General features: G+C 36.9%; 1 protein-coding gene across 1 annotated transcript in view; it reads right to left on the bottom strand.

Moving 5' to 3' along the window:
- Positions 1 to 2,333: 2,333 nt before the first annotated feature.
- The window catches only part of ADGB (androglobin), a 102,144-nt gene continuing 85,496 nt past the window's right edge, over positions 2,334 to 18,981 (bottom strand). Inside the window, exons 29-35 of the mRNA XM_034060762.1 lie at positions 18,314 to 18,425; positions 11,043 to 11,230; positions 9,254 to 9,409; positions 7,624 to 7,732; positions 5,472 to 5,574; positions 4,332 to 4,515; positions 2,334 to 2,682 (exon numbers count right to left, since the gene is read on the bottom strand). Of these exons, the coding sequence (XP_033916653.1) occupies positions 2,506 to 2,682; positions 4,332 to 4,515; positions 5,472 to 5,574; positions 7,624 to 7,732; positions 9,254 to 9,409; positions 11,043 to 11,230; positions 18,314 to 18,425 (1,029 nt within the window). The 3' untranslated portion in view covers positions 2,334 to 2,505. The remainder of the gene's footprint in view (positions 2,683 to 4,331; positions 4,516 to 5,471; positions 5,575 to 7,623; positions 7,733 to 9,253; positions 9,410 to 11,042; positions 11,231 to 18,313; positions 18,426 to 18,981) is intronic.

The following is an 18,981-nucleotide window of genomic DNA, read 5'->3' on the forward strand; positions in this document are numbered from 1 at the left end:
TGCAGGGAATCGCACAAACACAAATAACTACCAGAGTATTGTAGACTGGCTCTGTAAGAAGCACACAACATTCTGCAAGAGCCAGATCAGGATTTTTGAGCTGTTGGAGTAATTCATCGTCTTTGTTTTTGCACAGAAATTGCCATATTCTTCTTCTGGAGTAAGACCCTGCATTTCAGGGGATAAGTATGTAACTGTCCAGGTCACAAGACAACTAAATGGCATCATTTAGAGATTGACACAGCTAGCTATCCGTGCTGTTCTTCATATACAGTCTTTCCATGAACAAAAATTAGAGGCTGTATAAGTGACTGAAAACTTTCTCAGGGATGATTTGCTAAAAGAAATGTTAGAAGGCAACTGTTCAACCCCTGCTTCCACTCCCCCAAATCCAAACCCTCTCTTCTGTGACTTTAAGCCACCAGATACCTGGTAAAGCACGCTTTGATGCACAGCTATCCCTCTATTGCAGCTCCAAACCAACTATCATCTTAGAAGATCAAGTAATTATTTTTTGACTCAGAAAACCTTTCTCTATCTGTTCTCTTTTGTTTTATAAAGAGCTTGACCCCCCATTTCAGTCCTTTGCTGAAGTTCTTTACTGAACAAGAAAGCACATAATTTCAAGCTTGTTCTTATGCCCCTACTAAATCTTTAAATGAGAAAACTATGAAACTTGGAATTGTGTATAACATGAGAACTAGATTTGATAATATTAATTTGAGTACACTGTGTCTGGGTCGATTACATATGGAGATGGGTTGTGAACATGCAGATTATTAGCTGTATTTTTGACATTTAGATGTCAATTATGCTGGCTTTTGGAACTGGATTGATTTTTACAACAGAATGTCATTATAGTGCTTGCAGTGACATCAAGAACAGAACTTCAACTTCTACAGAAGCTCATTAGAGATTCACATAAGAAGACAACTAACACGTGCTATTGCCATGGAAACAAGATGGAATATTATGAAGCAGTAGAGCCCATATTCCAAAATAGAGAGGACAAAGTCAGAACAATTATAGCACAAGACTGATAGACTTCTTAATGGCAGCCTATAGGGGTCAAAGCAAAACTTAGCTCCTGCTTTTTGAAATAAAAATTACCAGTGCAGTTGTAGGACTCTGGTTTCAACTCCTACTTTTCAAACACAGTAGCTCAGGTCAGTTAGTTTAGTTTACATTGTGTGCAAGGAAGGAGGCCAAATAGAGGCAGAGGCATCACAGGAGGTGTGTAGGTGTGGTGATGTACAAAGAACAGATACCACAGAATAGAGGAGTGAGTGAAGTTCAAGCCAGGCAGCAGCATACTGACAAAACAGAGGTGAGCAAAACCAGCAGAAGGAAAACATTTGGTATGTCATTAAGGTGCAGAAGAAAAGCTAGTTTCAAATGCACTGGCTAGCCAGTGTCAGCAGCCAGAATGCAAAGGGTAACATTTCTATGATTTGCATCAAATAGGTGAGTATCCTGGTTTCTCATGTTGCCTAGATAATGAAATGCTTTTGGACATACTGGACATACTGGATGTATACAATATGTAAGCAGTCTAACTTCCCAAGTTTCTGCTTGTGACTGCCTGGTCTGGAGATAGTTTTTGTCACTGTAGGAGTTTTGCCAATTGTCTCCGAGTACAGAGTGCCAGCTAGTGAGTATGAATGCATGTATTTTTGTGTGTTTGATTACTATACCCCAAATATACAAGAATTCTATGCTTAGAGAAGCAAGAATTTCATTCACACACTGGTTCTACCTTTAAGAAACATTTTTAAATTCCAGTCAAAGGTTTAGGAGCCAAGGGTCTATTGTAATCCCTTTGAGCAAAGCCACCATGGCTAAAAATAGCTTAGGAAAGATAAACAAAGAGTAATAGGGTTTTAAGGTGTATTCAACAAGCCTTGAAGGTTGTGCCATGAGTTTGCCACTGCAGAGCTACTGTGAGATTCAAAAACACTCAGGAGAAGGATAAAAGGGAAAAATATTATAGTACACAAAAGGCTTGTGAGTGCCTACAGAACCAGGCTTTGGGAAGCCTTCCAATGCCCACATATGAAAAATGTAGTATGCCACTATTTAATTATTACAAACTTCATAAACTGTCATCCACTTAAAGAGCTCATGTTTCTGCCAAGTTAAATGGTTTCAAAACTGATAGGTTACATTCACTGTTTCAACTCTGATTAATTCTTGAGTAGTTCTGTTTTGACTAGAAAAAGACGAGAAATATGGATTTTGGGAGAAGAATCCAAATGGAATATGAATTTTTGCTGCAAAATTTTATTCCATTAAAACATACAAACTCTAATAGTAGTGAGTACATTTATGAGAAGTAAATTACTGAACACTTTGCCAAGAAGAATAATATTAAATCAATTTTTTCACTAGCACTAGTCAAAGAGATAAAATGTGATACAGTTGACAAAAATACTAGAAAATAACGTTATTTCTCAACTTTGCATATAAACTTTCTTTCCCAAATTATTTAATATAATTAAGTAGCAACTACTTCTTTTTCCCTGTATTTTTTTTCTGCTTTTTTTTGATTGCATCTTGCTCTGCTTGCAGGGCTGCTTCCTGAGCTTCCAGCTCTTCTTGTTTTCTGCGCTTAGCCTCTAGCAGCTCATTGCGGTATGCTTCCCGAATATTGCGAATTCTGTCACGTCCTTCATCTAAGGATGCCTAGCCAAAAACAAAAAGCAACACCCCCCAAGTACATGAATCTTGGTTTCCTCACTAACAACTGCATTCTTCCTGTTGTGTTTCTCTTTGGAACTCTGTAAGTACAGGGAGTACGTATCTCCTCTTATTTTCATGTGTATTTCTATTGATTTGTCACAGTGACACTGCTGTATGTCAGTCTTTTCAACATGAAGAAGAGAAAATTCATTAAAAATCTTTTAAAAATTGCTGGCATAATAAGCTAATTGTGTGAAAGGAGGATAGGCAACAGATTAGGTACCTGTCTGGTCTAGTTCCTCTTCAGTTACAGGCTTGCTTTTTTATTCTAAACACGTCTCTTAAAAACTTGTTTTCAGAAATGCCTAAATGGCTAAGAAGTTCCAGTCTTTTAAGAGACTAAAGGAGCCAAAATCACATTGACTGTCAATGGGACTTTGGGCAAGTGGGACTTGGATACTTCTGAAAACTTCTTCCTTTTACATTTCCACCCTGGAAAATGGGAAAAGCTGGGTATCTTTATAGAGTTCTCTGTGGTCTAAGGATGAAAAAAACCATACAAGTGCTAATAAGCATAGTATGCATATTCACAAGTAACTCATTTTAAATTCATACTGTGAAACACCTTTAACGGGCATAATTTCTAGAAGGAGACTAGTAACTACTCAATAAAAATTTGTGCTTCTAATATGTGATATGTTAGTCACCCAAAATCATAGCAGCATCTGAAAACCTGGATATGCATTCTTACTGAGATCAATCAATCACTGTTAGAGAACTATGGCTCCTTGCAGACTTGTAGTTAAGTAATATAAACCAGACTGTCTGGGAACTTGTTAAGGATACGTTTTTGAGCGACTTCTGTAGTTACAATGGTTTGATGTAAAATTATTTTTACTGTCTCTTACCCAGTTTTAAGAGCTCTGAATAGTCACCAACCGATTGCTGGTGGTCATTATATCACCACTGTACAAGAATCATTTTGTTCCTGCCGACAATCAAGGGTAAAGCTGATTTTGTTAAGATATTTGTACTGATTTCATGTGCAATGCATTGTCTGAGTTAATCCTAGGAATGGATCCTATACTAATGCTACCAAATTTATTATTTATCAACACTTTTTTTTAGTTAATTATTCCATAGTTTTGTTTGCTGGCATCATGCATATTCCAAGAAAACCCCATTCTCTGACTTAAAATGCATTAGTGACTGTAAAATGCATTAGGATCAGCTCAGCCTCCTATGTAAATTAACTTGTTCTTTATTACTTTCCAAAAAGTTTTATAAAATTCTATAACCAAAAAAATAGCCAAACCAAAGATGATTTATCTAATCTGCATCTGGTCATATATGTGAAATGCCTAATTTATTTCCATTTATAATTTTCCATTTATGGTGATATTCTTAGTGTTTTTGCAAAGAGCTGTATCAAGAAAGTACTAAGAATATCATATTAAGGAAATTTTACAGTACTTTTTTTTTTCCCCTAGAACCTTTAGTTTTAACCTTTGTCCAAGCAACATTTCAAGCATGTTCATTGTTTCTCATTATTGGTACTGAATACAAAAATCTCGAGAATGGTTCATCAAGATATTCACATTAGTGGTGGATGTCACAGTAATAGTTACTGGAGATTAATCTTGAAAACCTACCTGCAGATTCTCATACATTTCAAGTATATTTTTCTTCAGCAGAGCTCTTTCGTTTTTTTCTTGTTTTCTTTGTTCCAAAACCACTTCTCGAAGTTCCTTAAAACGCTTGATTTTTTCTGCTTTACGTATCTCTTGCTGTTGAATGATATACTCATTTCTTAGCACAGGCTCTGACATTGTTTTTCTGAAGGAAGTGCAAAGATATTTGTCTCATTTCAAATACAGGTTTGGGTGGTGTATATTTTGCTTAACACCTATATGCATATATCTAGTTTATATACTGCAATGTCACCAGCATATGGTTAGACATGGTTAAGGAGTCACACTTTCTCTGCTTATATATATAACACTGATGAGCAAGTACACTCTGAGGCCAGGTCTTGTACTTGAATGCCTACTTTAAAAATATTTGTAAAATCATGCTCATGTTTGAGCATATGAAAAACTCCCACGTGTGACCCTTATTTTTAATTTGCAAGAAATATATTCCCAGAAGATTCTGATATTAAAATTCAGCATTGAGACAAATGTATTTTGATTTTTTTTTTTGCCGTGGCATAATGGCAGCTAAGTGAATAATATATTTTTATAGTTTGACTTAAATGACTAGTGTAAAAGTCAAGGAGTTAAGACAAATGAAATGCTAAGAAGACTCAAGCCTATGGAAATATTTTGCCTCATTTTCTACTGTTTTAATGTTATTCACTTCAATATAACACCACTTTCCTATTCAGTTTAAAATTAAATTTGGAGATTTTTCATCATGTTCTAAGGTCTTTTGAAAATCAGTGAGCTGCATAAATGCCACATTGAATACAAATGAACTTAAGCATGAACTGGTTCTAACTACAGCACAGCAAACATACAGATGCATGTTTATGAGCTAGGCAAGTTTACATCAACACAAGTAATAAATAATAGTTTTTTAAATAAAGAATATAATTAATATAATTATTTCAGGTATTAGCTATTATTATTAACTGAACTTCATTTGTCAACTATATTATACTGCATCCAATTACAGACAGGATACACGTGCATAAAATATATTCTGTTTAGTAATGCCTATGTATGAAAATCTTTAGTCAGTCTTTCATTTTAGTATTTCACTGGGAGTTAATTGTTCCTGCTGCAGTTTACCTCATGTAAGGACTAAGGTCTATAGGCTCCCATTTGTTTTGCTGCATTTGTAAGCTTGAGTCAGTACCAGCCTGTGATGCTTGCGTTCCTGTGGTAACATAATCTACAACAGAACACATTAAACAGATTAAACTAGTTATTCAGTTATGATAGGAGGCTCCATCTAAAATTAATTCTTTTGGCTCAGCAAAATGCATTATTACATGAGAATATGGGTTGGAGATGATATAGTATTTCTGCCTTTCTACTTTGAACAGTCATGATAGAATCAAGGATGCTGCAAAAAACCTGCATATGCTAGCATGAAATTAGTATATATATTTTAGCTAAATCCACAGTACTCAAGAAGGTGTGTAAACCTAAGCAAGAACGATCAATTTCATGTGTCTAAAGAATATAAGAACAACTTCTAATAAGCAAGGAATTCTTTTATTCAAAAAAAAACCCAAACAAAACCAAACCACCAAAGAACCAAAACACACACACACAAATCTGATTGTTCAGCTCTAGCTGTAGCTTAAAAAAATTATATTCCCTTTTGGCAGAGATTTATCTTAGGAAATACCAGTCTAAAGAAAAAAGGTCCCATGACAACCTAAAATTGTCATTCCGAAGTCTTAGAATTTCTTTAACCACATGGACAGCAGCCATGTTATGCTTTAATGTAGCATTCTCACAGTAAGATGACACATCTGGTATTAAGCATGATGCAGTACTGTGATTATTCCAATGCTTCCTCCTTTCCGTTCATGTGGATGTGCTGAAAATGCTTGTGAAATGTGATGAGATTTAATGATGACTGCAGTAGTTTGTTTCCTTAAGAACTCTCTTATTATACTACTTACAGTAGTAATTGAAACATTGAAAAATATTGCTGCAATTTTCTCACAAAAAATAGGAAAAACGGGTTTTTGAGCATTAAAAAAATTTACTGTCTGTATATTTACTGTCTATGACTGAAGTCCTTACCCATTAACTTAGAGGAAATGGTACTTTTTAAAGTTCCTTTGGAACGCAAGAAGTAACAAATGATGTGTTTGTCTAAGGCGTAAGGTGAGGATTAGTTCTACTTTAAGTTCTGAAACATTTCTAGACTGATTACTTACCTAACAAAATATCATAAAAATCATGGAATAGTTAGGATTGCAAAGGACCTTAAGATTCTCTAGTTCTAATCCCTCTGCCTTGGGCAGGGACACCTCACACTAAACCATGTCACCCAAGGCTTCATCCAACCTGGTCTTGAACACTGCCAGGGATGGACCATTCACAACTTCCTTGGGTAACCCATTCCAGTGCCTCACCACCCTCACAGTAATATTAATCTTAAGAATATTAATCACAGTATTAATATTAATCACAGTAATATCAATCTGAACAAATTATGTACTGGTCATAGGTTCTAGTTCCATGTACTGGAGCCATAACCAGATATTGTCACAATCAGACAGGGTACTATACTTTCCTTTTTGTGATGACTTGCTCTCTGCATTATTCTCAGAAGAACAGAAACAACAAGCAGCTTTGCACCCAGTGTGGATTTTCATCAGAGTCCAGTAATTGCCACAGAATATAAAAAAAGACTGCATAGAAGTTCTAACCATTAAATAAAATTAGGCAACACATAGGGAAGCTGCCAGGAAACTGATGCTACTCAGTATGCACATTTTGACACCTCACTTCCAAACACTGTCCATAAAGAGTTTCCATGAGCACTAACAATGAATACACCCATTAGAAGTACTAGTGTCTTACTGACATGCTATTTCAGCTCCAAAACTATTTTTTAATATTTCTACACTAATTACCTCTGGTTAAAACTTGGAGTTGAGGAAGTAGGTATTTTCCAGTGAACTTCCCAAAATTGCAGGTTATTTTAGGGTTAGAATTCTAGTACAGAAGGAATGGACAAAGTTTGCTTAAGGATAACTTAGCAGCCTCCAAGAATTGTGAAGCTGTATCTGTGTCACAATGCAACAATTAAAACAAAGAGGATGAAAAAGATAATTGATTAAGCATGCCATTATGCATTTGGACACCTTTTATTGGGGCTGTTCTATCCATTTACTATCAGTATTTAATGCAGAAGTCTTTTCAAAGGAGCTAGACATGATGAACATGATGAATCAAAGACAGAAAGTTGTACCCTTACCTCTTTCTCCTGAACTTGGTGTTATACTGGCAGTCTCAGTCCCATCTGTGGCCTCCTCTGAAGATCCCACAGGAAACTTATTAATAAACCGCATGCGTTCCTGAAAAGCCTAGAGAACAAAGTTTTAATCCAGATAAGAAAACTTCTACTGAATACTTCAAATTCTAAAGAATTTTAAAAGTAGAAATCTGTAATTGGTCAATAAGACAGTAAATCTTCAAATCCATTGCATTAGAGTTATGATGCTACTTCAGATTACTGGTGAGTATATTTCATTGATCTATGAAAATACCACTTCTGACAACAAAAATACTATTAGTGAACCGCTGGGGTGAAAAAACATATACATAAGAGGACCACATTTCATGTCAGAGACATATTCAAGCCACATCTCCAACAGATTTTTTTTTCTGAAATAATAACCTGTCAACATTAAACATCCAATTTTTCTAGTAACATTTTGGAACCTTGTTTAGTTTTAATGTCTTGTGTAAAGGAGAAGTAAATTAGCATCAGTACTTAAAGTTCATCCTTAATTTCTATCAAGTGTGTAATGCGTATGTGAATGAGACCCCCTAAGTAAAGCATTGTGAGATGGTACTTCAGTAAAATGAAAAGTAGGGAGTACACTTTGAATGCTTCATGCGTGCTGGCTATATTTAGTACACATCCCAAATGAGGCACTGATGCTGTCAATAATAGACCTAACACCAGAATGTAGTATGCAACTCTGCCTGGGGCTGGAATCAGAAATGATGTTACAGTTCTCATTGAATTAGTTCTGAGAAGCTGAATACTTTACTTATACTGAAGATCATCATACAGTGGAATACTGAAAAAACACTGACCTTTGGGCAGTTTAAAATATTTTTTGGATTTAATAAAAAACCCCAACAAACTATTCCCCCCCCCCCCCCCAAGAAAACCCCAACCAAACCAAAATGCAACAACAACAAAAAAACCCACCCAACAACCAAATAAATCACCCCTCAAAAAAACCCTAACCAAACAAAACCCCCCAAAAAACCTGAAAAACTGAATGCATGGTCAGAAAACATCCACCAATTGAACCTTCTTAGGGAAATATAATTTTCTCCTAGGAGCTCCCGAATTAGTATTGCTTCTCCAAAATGGTGAGTTCATACAGAGCAGCATGTACAAACTCGTGGGTAATCTGTAACCCAGAATGAATTTGGGAATCCTGGCTGCAGGGACAGTTTGACTGATGATATGGCCAAGTGTTCTTCAAGAGAAATCTTTTTGGTATATTTGCAACAGTGTTATGTCTCAGTAGAATCTGTTCATGCTAAACATTAAACACTTCAAAAGTAGCAACTTCGCAATTGCCTAAAGGTAGTGGGCTTTCTATGGATAAACTTTGTTTTATAAGGTAGAATCTAAAGTCTCAGTAATCTACAGAAGACTAAAGTAGATGGTCTGGATTCCTGCATAGAATTCATGCACAGAATCACTTTTGGTTCTTTAAGCTGTATAAAATTTCCTGTCTTCCACAGAGTGGTTTGGACAGCCATATGAAGTCAGGTCTCTGTTGTGGCAACTGCTCTACCACCACAGCAGCTCCTGGAACTTGTGAAGAAACATCACTACAAAGACTGCACTCTGATATTACCTTGATAGCTCTTCCTGGCTCTGCAGACTCCCATGCTTGTTTCATAGCTTTGATCTCATCTGCTTTCTCTGTGTCTTTCTTCACCTCCAGAAAGTCTGCCTCTTTCTGTTCACTAACTAGACGTAAAGTCCAGTGTGGTTTGTTTGAAGCAGCTTGCTGAAAGTGAGGTATCATAAACATAATGTATCCATTAGTATACATCTAACACCACTATGTAGGATGAAGGTATGTTTCCGTATCCTGGTAATTTTCCCAAGTGATACACATTTTCATTGGTAGACTTTGACATGCATGACTACACAATCAGTGGCTGCTGAAGAAAGATTACTTGGCAATGTCTAGATGCAATTTGAGGTATTTTCTTTACATGCTTCCCTGGCTCTCATGCAGCATGCTCCACACTTCCAGTTCTTCTGAACACTCTGTCTAAACAAGATATTTTGCAGTGATTTTCTCATCTTATCTTCCCATCCTTTTTCCTTTTTTCCTGCCTTTCCATTTTTCCTTCCATAAGCTTTTTACTAGAAGTCTTAATATACTTAACTAGGCTTTTTGTGTAGAAATACATCTCACTCTGTCTTATGAGGCATCATGATTTTTCCCAGTCACTTCTCAAACTCTAAATCACCTTAACAGATAGCTTCTCCAAAACGGTGGGGTACAAGCAGTGCCTGAAATCTAAGGGACTATTCTGCTAATGAACAAGATATTGTGCTGCACATATTTCTGGAAACTATCATCTGCAGAAGATTTAAGCCTAAGATTTAGAAGTAAAGACAGGAGTTTAGCTTTTATTTGAGACTAAAGGTGAGCATCTTCTTTATTTGTAAGCAGTCCCATCTCTAAACTTGCATCTGTTTTAGTGGCAGCCTGAAGAAATCCCAAGAACCAACATCCCAGAACCCCTAGTATATCTCATAACTGAAGCTGAAATCTGACACAGCCTGAATCTGCATTGTATTTCTATAGCCAACAATCTCAACTGCAGTCACTCAGATTGCTCAGAAAGAAGGGTCAAGGCACTGTTCTGGAGCTCTATATAATTATGTGTGGGTGTGAATCAGTGGGAAGTTTGCTGAACAGTAGGTTTAGTCAACAAAACAATTCAGTAGAGATTTCTCATGAAAAACTCTTTGGAGATGCCCTCCTCTTGAACTACCTGCCATCAGGCAGCAAAATTCCTAGCAAAAGCAATACCATTAAATGAGGAGCTGTCAGTTTCTCCTTTGTCTTCCATTAATCTGTTTGCAATCCATAAAGTCAATTATTCCTTTTAAGGCATACAGCCTGGCAGTAGCCTTTCAGTCAAGCACAGAACACTGGGGTTATCCCACCACAGGTGAGAATTTGTAAGCAGGTAACAATTTTTCTAACACTTTATATCTGCAAGCTAACGGCAACTGTAACATATGAGATGGGAACTGACTACAGTTGAAATACCTATTTCATCTCCCTGGGAACCCCTGAAAACCTCTACGGTGGGGGACAAATGGAACATGAAGATAGTGAATTCATGGAATTCAATAAACCTTCAGCAGAGACTGAAATTAGGTCAACAAAAAGAACAATTGATAGCTGCTTTATACATAAACAAAAAAATGTGCAATTACATCTCTAAACACAGGATGCATGTCTTTTACATGTGTAATTCAATCTCAGGTACAAAGCTAAAAAGGTGGCAGAACAGGGCATAGAGAAATGAAAGGGGATACGCTAGAAGTGCTAGTAATACTGATTTTGATACAATGATGGCATATTCAACAAATACTATTTTTGGTTTTGTTCTCACCTGAGATTCAGATGGAGAAACAGGCAGTAAACCTGATCCTCTTTCTTTATTGGACTTATCTTTTTCTGTCTTCTCAGATGGTTTATCTTTTGTTTTTCTGGTTGTTTTACGAGCACTTGCAGACTTATGTACTTCAGAAAAACTGAGCGTTAGAGGAAATCTGTGCTCCTCATGCTTTTCCCCATGTACTATTCAGATGTGGTTATGATGTATGATGAATTAGAGGATCCATTGTCATCCATAAATATATTTTCCCATATAATATCCAGGGTGGAGAAACAGCACAAAACAGCCATACAGAAAGACAAAGAGAAGTCAGTTAATTAGTTGGCACTTTGAAGTACTACACTAACATTTATTGTGGGACCAAGAGAGAGCATGGGTACAAAATAACTTTTAAAAACAGACTCATAAGGTGGTTATATTGTGACACCTTTACCTGTCCTAAATAGCACTTTACCCAGGGCTTAAATGTGAGCTTGGCATGGTTCCTGCATACCCATCACTGCATTGTTGCCTTGTGCCTGGGTCAGTCCAAAGATGGCAGTGTACAGGGTCACAGTCTGAATCTTATTTCTTTTATATATTCTCATACAATCTCTGTCAGTGTTATGCACTAGACTGGTCAAAAGCTCAAAATAGGTAAAAATTAATGTTCTTACTATCTCATATGCTTATACATCTGTAAGTGTGAAGAGCAGAAGGGAAGGTACACCCCACCAGAAATGCAAGGAAGTTAAGGCAAAGAACCATATCTGAGATTTGATGAATATTTAAGAAATTCAAAATTATCATTCTCAGAACTATCTGAGAACATTTTGGATTAATTATTTTATCTGTACATGTATATGCTGTATGTATTCCATGTATGTGAATTAAAGATACTGAGAATTGATATTTGTAACACTTATTCTGCACTGTCTTAGCTGGGGGGAGTTGTTAACAACACTTGTTGCATATAATACTCTTGTTAAATTAGTAAATAAGCAAGTAAATAAATAAATAAATAAATAAAGCAAGTTATATTAGTATATAGCTTTAACAGCATAAGGAACATGTCAACTGAAACAACCTGGAATGAACCCACACCCCTATGAGAAAGATTAAAGATCTGAATCTGAAATCTCTATTTCCCTCCAACTTCATACTGCTTGAAACGTTAAACAAATGCTGAAAACCTAGATTTAGTGAATACAGTAAACCAGGGGATTTCTCATAGAAAAAAGAGGAAATGAATGGCTGTTTTACAATTTGATAATAATAACAAGATATTTTTCCCTTAATGCTATGCTTTTCTAATTTCTTTCCACTAAGGACAAATCATTGTACTGCATGATTAATGAGCTTTGGACCAGATCTGCAATGTCATGGCTGAAGTTATCTGGATATATCAAATTGTAAATATTAAATATATAGAAACATATTCATAATACACATATAACTACACAAATATGATATAAAAGTGTATTACATCATACATTATACATGTGCTTATATATAAATTGTATTATTCCTCCTGATGCTACTTAAATAATGTAAAATGGCACCAAAGTGCTAAGCTTAAATTGATTCAATGCTACCACAGCATACATTAAAGAATGAAAGCAAAAATTAAAGTGGTCTCCACAAATATTGAAGGTACTAAAAGAACTCCAGAGGAAATGCAAATAAGTTATAATATCATTACATAAATGGCTTTCCATTTACTTTCACATTATCATAACACATTAGCACCATAACTCAGGCTAGTGTACATGCATTATTTAGTGAATTATTAATTTTTAAAGATAAATCATTTGCTGTTTATAGAAACACTCAAGAGACATCCAGTGTTATTAGCTAAATGATATCAGACAAAGACTTGCTATGTTATGGGATACTACAAGCTTTGTCTGGCTTCTATATTCTACATTTCTGAATTTTAACATTTTGATCCTCTGGACTTATTCATACACTGAGAAGTTAGTAAATAACAGTCAAGCATATGAAAAGACAGGGATCTTATGCATACACTGAGAAGTTAGCAAATAACAAGCACATGAAATAACAGGGCTAAAATGAGGTATCCTGCTTTAAATCCAGAGGTCCTGTATACAAGCACAGCTACAGGCTGCAAGGACACTGGATTGAGAGCAGGACAATTAGGAGGACAGAGGGGTGTTGGTTGACAAAAAGCTCAACATGATTCAGCAGTGTGCACTTGCATCCCAGAAAACCAGCTGTATGCTGGGCTACATTAAAAGGAGCCTGACCAGCCATTCTCCCCCTCTGCTCCACCTGGACTAGTCTGTTCAGCTCTGGGACCCCCAATATATGAAGGATGTCACCTGTTGGAACAGATTCAGAGGGCCACAAAGATGATCAGAGGGCTGGAGCACCTCTCCTACAAAGACAGGCTGAGAGAATTGGGCTTGTTCTGGCTGGATAAGAGAAGGCTCCAAGGGAGACCTCGTACTAGCCTTAGAGTACCCAAAGGGTGCCTTCTAGAAATTTGGAGAGGGACTTTTTACAAGGACATGTATGGATAGGACAAGGGTGAATGGCTTTAAACTGATGGGAATATTTAGATTAGACATTAGAAAAATATTCTTCACTGTGAGGGTGTGAGACACTGGAACAAGTTGCCCAGAGAAGTTGTGGACACCATATTCCTGGAAGTATTTAAGCCCAGACTGAATGGGGCATTGAGCAACCTGGTCTAATGGCAGATTTCCCTGCCCATGGCAGGGGGGTTGGAACTAGAAGATCTTTTAAGGTCCCTTCAACTATTCTGTGATTTATGATTCTATGATATGAAGGCTTAGTTCCTTTAGCTAAAAGTTTGCTGCACCGCACAGGTTCCCCCAGCCCTCCTCCCTCCCTCAGCAGAGCAGGCAGTCTCCCCAGTTTTGCAATCATCCCCCAGGTATTTCTGGAGGAGCACTGGCTGCAGGTTGGCACTATATCATGCAGCCCAGGAGAGAGTTGACTGAGGGAGATGCGAATAGTTCCTCAGGGCTTTTCCAATAACAAAGCCAAGCAACTGCTTCGTATGCAGATGTGGTAAAAAGAATGGGATGTGGTAAAAAGAAAGGAAGGCAGGAAGATGATACAGAAAGTAAAAGGCCATTCCAGCTCACAGCTTATGCAACCATCATCACAAACTCTCAGTGGCAGTTACTGCACATCTATGGCACCAAGAAAAGCTTGGGCATCACACCAGTTGACAGTGATGACAAACAGCTGATATCAACTCCTAAAATAACTTCTCTACCATTTTTCAATAATTTACTCAGAGATTCACTTAGTCTAATGCTGGAAGGGGCCACAGTGATCATCCAGTCTGATGTCTTGTGCATGACAAGCTGAACAATTACACTAAATGATTCCTATCTTAAATTTATAACTTCTGATTACAGATTTAGATACCACAATTGTTTTGTTTGGCTTTTTTTAGGCAAGATAGACCGCTACTCCTCATTTATGAAATTCAGATTATTGAAAATGTATGTTATTCATAGGTAAAATAAAGAGGAGTCTTTTCAAGTTTTGTTTTTTTTTGAGAAGATACTATGCTCCCAGTATTTGAAATATAGCATTGAATATGAGCATTTAGTGGTATTACCCAGTAGATGGCAGAAATGACTCTTACCTGTCCCATGAAAGACTTTCAGATTTGGTTACGAAATGATTGAGAAATTCAGATGTTGCTTTTCCTGTTTCTGACTGGACCCTCAGTCAGAGATATTCTTAACAGACACCAACATCAAGAATCTTTCTAACGCTGGGATCATCCAGACATTAAGGTTGCATAAAAATACACCAGGAGAGGAGGAAACTACTACTGTGGTTGCAGTAGTAGAGTGGGGTTTTATAGCATGGCTTCAGGGTCTACAGGTTTGTAACCTCTAGCACCATCAAATATCCTCAGTGGTCTACTTTTTGATGTCCTGAGCTCAGCAGTAGCAATTATTTTTCTCCTTAGTAGCTGGTGCAGAGCTGTGTTTTTGACTTTCAGCCTGGGAATAGCACTGGTAACACCAACATTTAGTTGCTGCTCAGTGATGTTTACTCTGACCAAGGACTTTCTGAATCTCATGCTCTGCCAGGGAGGAGGGGAAGCCGGAAGGAAGCAGAGACAGGACACCTGACCCAAATTAACCAAAGAGATATTCCATACCACAGCACGTCATGCCCAGTATAGAAACTGCGGACAGTTACCTGGAAGAGCTAGATCACTACTCAGGTCTGGCTGGGTATCGGTCAGCAGGTGGTGAGCTTGTATTCTCTTCCCTTGCTATTTCCCTTATCATTATTATTATTGGTCATAGCAGCAGTGGTTTGTGTTATACCTTAGTTACTGGACTGTTCTTATCCCAACCCATAGGAGTTACATTCTTTTGATTCTCCTCCCAATCCCTCTGGGAGCAGGGGGAGGAAGAAGAGGGGAGTGAGCAAGAGGCTGTGTGGTTCTGGGTTGCTGGCTGGGCTTAAACCACAAGTGGTGAATCACTACAGAGAGGCAAGCTGGGAAAGAGAGAGGAAGAACTGAATACCCTGTTAAACATTCTGTGAAATCTTGCCCTTGGCATGAGCCAGCAAGTTCGCCGGTGGGAAAAAGAAAACCTGTGGGAGAAAATTTCCCATCTTTGGAGCTAAACAAGGAATATTCCAAAGGATATTACCTTTACCTTTTCAAGCCTGCCTCTACTACCTGAGTTGGGCACCCTGTTTCCCTCTACTATTCCAGGTGGATAAACAGCCTTCTTGTATGAACAGCTAATACTCTTGAATTAGCTGAAGGCAACACACTAAGTACATGCTGCAGACAGCATTCAGCACACACTGATAATTCAATTCTGGGTTGTGACAGTTGTATAATAAAACTTCTGATCTTACTACAAGAAAAGTAAAACCAAAGAACCCCAAAAGGCAATAGCTAAAAGCCATGTATACAAAACAAATCTTAAAATAATTTTAAATAATTTTGTTCACGTAGTCAAATAACTTAAAATGCTATCAGCAGTTGCAAGATTCCTTGGTTTTTTTTCCACTTCCACACAAGAATTATGATCCAGGCATTAGGGTTTTTCTAACTATTTTTCCATTGAAGTCTTACCCCATTAACAGTTCCCAATGGAAGTGAAAAAAAGGGACAAAATAATAAAGACTGTATAAATAATAAAATATCTGGCACTTTCTAATTTCTGTGTATTTGGGTTTTCCTGCTTAATGCCTTTTTAATGTTTTGTGTTTGCAATGAGCTCTTTAATAAAACATTTAATGAGATTTCATGTATAAAAAATATGACTAAATATTAGGAATCAAATAATGTTTGCTAACACAGTTCCTTTCAAAATTATTGCCAAACAGCAATATTACAGATTTTGACCAAAGAAAAACCCTAAACATCCATATGGACAGAATTATCACAGCACCTGTATGCCAGAAAGCTTACTTTCTTCAGAAATGCTCTTAATAAATATTCTTAATATTGGTGAATACTGACAGAATAATAGTATGAGTCTTCATTTAGATGGAGACTAGTCTAAAAGTCTTTAGTAAATGCTAATACAAGGCTGGAATATACTTTTGCCATGACAAATTAGCTTTAACGCAAAACTAACTCCAGATGGCACTGTCGTCTTACATGAAACAGTGACAACTGAAATGGTGAAAATTTGTTGGAGAAATTTTCCACCTGGCTCATTGCAGCTTTCCTAAAAATCACACGGTGAGAAGATGCCTTTTTGGTTACACAGCAACACTGCTACTATATGAATTGTGTGTTTGACAGCTGGTGCTGGCAGCTTTAAATGATAAAGCTCAGTTTTCAAATTGCTTTAAGACTACTTCACACTCAGAAAAAAGATTTAAAGATTGAAAGAAAATTTAAGGGTATCAGCAAGTGTACATATATAGAAGGAGGACAATACAAATAATTTCTCCTTATTTCATATTTGAAAAATTGATTTATAGAACTTTAACATTGATGAGATTGATGATATTGGTAATTTAATGAATAGTGGAAAGTAGTATTTTAGGTTCTGCAGGAAATTTAGGAGTGAGAGCACAGGGGAATTAGCTGCGTATGTCCATGTGTGTGTGATATTCTGCACCAGCAGCTGGAGTAGGGCTGCAGCTGCAGGAGCCACTATGGGATCCACGGAACAGGTACTGGCAGACTGGGTGTTTAAGTCCAGCTGTTGTAAGGATCCACCTCATATACACATACACACACATGCATATATATAAAAACTCTCTACTGGATTTCCATTCTGTCCGGCCAGACAGGGAAGCAGGATGAGGCCATTGGCACTATCCGTGTTTGTGTGAGTGTTCTAGGTATCTGTCTGTGATCTGCATGGCTGGCAATGTATATATGTATGTATGCAGTGTGTATGTGTTCTTTGTGCATGTGCCTGCTGTGACTACATCTCTAGCATCTCTCATGGCTGGACATGGAGTGGCAGCTGAGTCACCTCAGGCTGTTTGATCCAGCATGATAAATTTTCCTCTAACATAATTAAGATCCAAATCATAAGGAGAAACAAATATGAGACATTTATCTAATTTCCAGAATACTGACTAGTATTCTAATGGCTTTTAATGTATGTTGGTTCAGGGGTTTTTTTGTTTGTTTGGTTTGGTTTTTGTGTCCTTTTTTTTTTTTTTTTCCCTGTCCCTTAATGAGAAATGCTAAGAGAATCTACAAAAAAAATAAAAACTTTAATTTCTGTGTCCCCTGCCTGGCTTGAATACGCAGCCTGGCCTCAGGGCCTTTACTAGTCTTGCCTCCTGCCTAAATTCTTCTGCTAGTAGTATGGAAGTAATACATATCCTGAAACAGGTCTTTTTCTTCTTTTTACTTTTGTCAGTGCATCTTCTTCAATTATCAGCAAGCGTGTTTGTCTGGTTTCAGGAGGAATTCTGTGTTTGGATGTACTTTGTCAAGGCACTGTGCTCTTACATTACACTTCATCAGTCTCTGACTGTAGAAGCAGTCATACTTCTGTAGCTGTTCTAGATCCCTACTTAAAAGTTAAGCCCTAAGAAACTCAGGTGAGTTTTGCAGTGTATTCTTTGCTTTCCTTATAAATTGTGAACTAAATATATAGAATTATGCAATCAAACTTTATTTCTATAAACCACAGAACAAAGAGCTTTATTGCTTAATTATTTCACTCAAGTAGTGAATAAAAGAAAAAAATCATATGGTTGTGGCTTGTAGCAATACAACTTTTTTTAATTGGTAACATGACATATTTGAATAAATACATACACTGACCTACCTTTGCTTTCATTTTTCTCCATTTCTTTCAGTTCTTGAACAAAGAGAAACTGACTCTCTTCACGTGGCCAACTATTATACAGCACCAATGCTTGTATGATATACTTGTGAGACTGAAAGAGAATCCAGCATGTTAACACACTTCTAGTAAGCATTCAAAAGTTCTGTAGGTTAGTGACCTATCAGCTCCTGAGCTCAGCAAATAAAACACATAATTAATTTACAAGCTTGTACATTATAGTATTCACAGGAATCTTAAAAAAATCAGTGCTAATTCCAAAGATTTTAATTTAATTCCTGTGAAATTAAACAATTACTCGTGTGTTTTATCAAGCAAAACTAAACTGGGCTATACAGCCTCAGGCTGCACTGGGGACATTTAGACTGGATATTAGACACAATTTCTTCACAAAAAGTGTTGTCAAGCATTAGAACAGGCTGTCCAGGAAAGTGGTGGAGTCACCATTCCTGAAGGTATCTAAAAGACACATGGTTGTGGTACTTGGAAACATGGTTTAGTGGTGGCCTTGGCATTGCTGGGTTAATGGTTGGACTTGATAATCTTACAGGTCTTTTCCAACCTAAAAATTTCTATTATTCTATTCCTTTAAGATTTCCATGTAACTTTCCTATATATGCCATGTGCAAAAAAACGGAAACTTTTGTCTT

Source organism: Melopsittacus undulatus, chromosome 3 (assembly GCF_012275295.1).
Source record: "Melopsittacus undulatus isolate bMelUnd1 chromosome 3, bMelUnd1.mat.Z, whole genome shotgun sequence".
In the NCBI taxonomy this organism is placed as follows: Eukaryota; Metazoa; Chordata; class Aves; order Psittaciformes; family Psittaculidae; genus Melopsittacus; species Melopsittacus undulatus.